Source organism: Crocodylus porosus, unplaced genomic scaffold (assembly GCF_001723895.1).
Source record: "Crocodylus porosus isolate Cpor-Errol unplaced genomic scaffold, CroPor_comp1, whole genome shotgun sequence".
NCBI classification, from domain to species: domain Eukaryota; kingdom Metazoa; phylum Chordata; order Crocodylia; family Crocodylidae; genus Crocodylus; species Crocodylus porosus.
Window position 1 is genome coordinate 20,370,120 of NW_017728909.1, and position 2,431 is coordinate 20,372,550.

Sequence of the window (2,431 nt, forward strand, 5' to 3'; positions counted from 1 at the left end):
AGAGAAAAATACAAAGCGCTCATTTAGCTTACTAGTTAAGACTTCAAGGTTACATAAATGTGAGAGTGCTGTGCAGCAGTTATACAGAAGGAAAAAAAAAACAGTTACAACAATTTCCTAATTTTGTAGGAAGAACAAAGAAACAAGAGTGTAGCAGATACAGAAGCAGATTATGGGATCCACAGGCATCAAACATAAGCCAGATAAATAAACCAGACTTGTGGCCCGACCCAAAGGCAGCAGTCAGGAAGGAGCACACAGTGGGGAGCTGGCTTTTTGTCCACACAGCAGGGATCCTAGGGCAGATTTGTTTCAGATCATTGGTGGTGTTTATGATCCTTGTGTCCATCCTGAGATGTCACTGAGAAGCAAGCCCCACCTACCCATTCCCACACTGCACGTGTGGCTTGCTGGGTAAATGTGTGGTTGCGGTTAGGATGACGCCAAGGGTGCCCAGTGCTACTCCCAGGAGCAGGCCCTGTGACTGAGATCCTGAAAGCATGCTTGGGCAAGCAGCAAAGAGAGACAATAGGACACAGTTCAGCCAGTGGTGCATGAAATACTGGGAACAAATAGGTGGGACTTGTTTCTCAAAGACTGTCCTGGTGTCACTGTGAGAGTAGTATAGACTAACGCTGTTGCAGGGACAAAAGACATGCAACATAGACATGGACATAAAACATAAAACGGAAGAACCAGATGGGTCACAGACTCCACTCTCCTGCTGTTGCACATAGCTGTATCATGATCCCATTAATTGATTTATCAAACTCCAACTTAAAAGTAGTCAGGCTTCTTGCCCCATTGCTCTTATGGTGATGCTGTTCCACAACTTCACTGCTCTGACAATTAAAAATGCCCTCTCATTTCCAGTCTAAACCCATTTGTGGTGAGTCTGTAGCCATTTGGTCTTGTGTCAGCACTGTTCCTTAGCTTCAGTAGCTCTTCTCCCGCCCTGATATGTGCTTTCCTGATGTACTTGTGCAGTTATATCTCTCAGCCATTGTTTTGGTAGACTTCATAAGCCACATTCATTTATTCTGCTGTCTCATCAATGAAGTACATAGGCCCTGAGTAACAGGTCCTCTCAGCTGGACACTGGGACTCCAGCAACTGAAGGCATAGGCATTTGGAAGTTGAAGAGAGATCTCTGCCCCTTTTTGTTCTTAGGTCATAGAAAAACAGGGCTGGAAGGGATCTCATGAAGTCATCTAGTCCAGTTTCCTGCTGAAGGCATGATCATCCCTATTTAAAATCTAGCTATTGTACATGGGGGTTAGGGGCACAGCCTCTGAATCAGAACTTCCTAGATCATAAATGCTGGAGGCTGCAAGTGAGAGGGGAACAGTGGAAAAAACCCTGGTCAGACCCAGTTCACTCCCTTTCAGCCTCTGGTTTCTGCCCCTGTGTGACACAGGATACTGGGCAAGATGGACCTATGGTCTCACCCAGTAAATGGCAGCTCTTATTCTTAAATCATCCCAGCCAAATATTTGTCTAACCTGCTCTTAAAAATCTGCAATGATAGAGATGCCACAACCTTTTACTTAAGCATCGTTCCACTCTTCCCTAGGCTGCAGGAGCAGAAGAAGCTGCAGAGGCTGCAGAAACGATTGAACCTGTGGAAGCAGAGGAGCCTTCTCCCCAGTCAGCAAAAGAACAAAAGCTCACAAACCAGTTCAACTTCTGTGAGAGGGCCTCACAGACATTCAACAACCCACTGCGGGTGGGCTGCCACTGGTGTCCCTTTTGGCAATACATGAGCACTTGATGTTCAAATTCTTCCTTTGTGAATGGAGAGCAGACAACCAAATCCATGTCCCTCCTGCAAAGTTTAGAGGGGCCAAGAATGGTCATCTATGTAAAATGCTGGGATGAGTAAGATGGTGATGGAGGGAAATGGTCACTGGCTGGATTGTAGTGTGTTCTCTCCAAGGGTTCTAGGGTCACCATACAAATGGAAAGTTAAATCACAGCCCTGCCCCTGTACTGGGTATAGTTTTGTTTGCATATTCTTTCCCCCTCTCCCTGCTGGGAACTGAAGACCTCTAGGCAATTTCCACAGCTGGAGTCTTTTGTGGGACAACGCTTTTGCTAAGTGAGGTGGCATTTTTACTGCTAGTCACTCTTTGAATTAGTTTTTTTTTAATTTCCAGGAAAGAGCATGTCAGATGGAGCCTCCTCCTAGAGCCAACTTTTCAGCCACTGCTAACCAGGTACACAGTAGTTCTTTTACTGTCTGTTTAAGAAAGGAGGTCAGGGGGACTGTAAGGAAATGGAGAGAAATATCATATTTTCCTGAATCCAAGACAACTTTGAATTTAAGTTTACTACCCCCTCCTTATTATATTCTGTACATGCTATTGGGAGTGGGGAAAAGCATGTCTTGGTTTTGAGAAAATATTTCGTAGATTTCATAGACATTTGGGCT

General features: G+C 45.0%; 1 protein-coding gene across 1 annotated transcript in view; it reads left to right on the plus strand.

Annotated features, from left to right (window-relative positions):
* DNAI1 (dynein axonemal intermediate chain 1) overlaps nt 1–2,431 on the plus strand; it is a 215,699-nt gene that overhangs the window by 24,732 nt on the left and 188,536 nt on the right. Inside the window, exons 7-8 of the mRNA XM_019531683.1 lie at nt 1,574–1,726; nt 2,157–2,216. Of these exons, the coding sequence (XP_019387228.1) occupies nt 1,574–1,726; nt 2,157–2,216 (213 nt within the window). The remainder of the gene's footprint in view (nt 1–1,573; nt 1,727–2,156; nt 2,217–2,431) is intronic.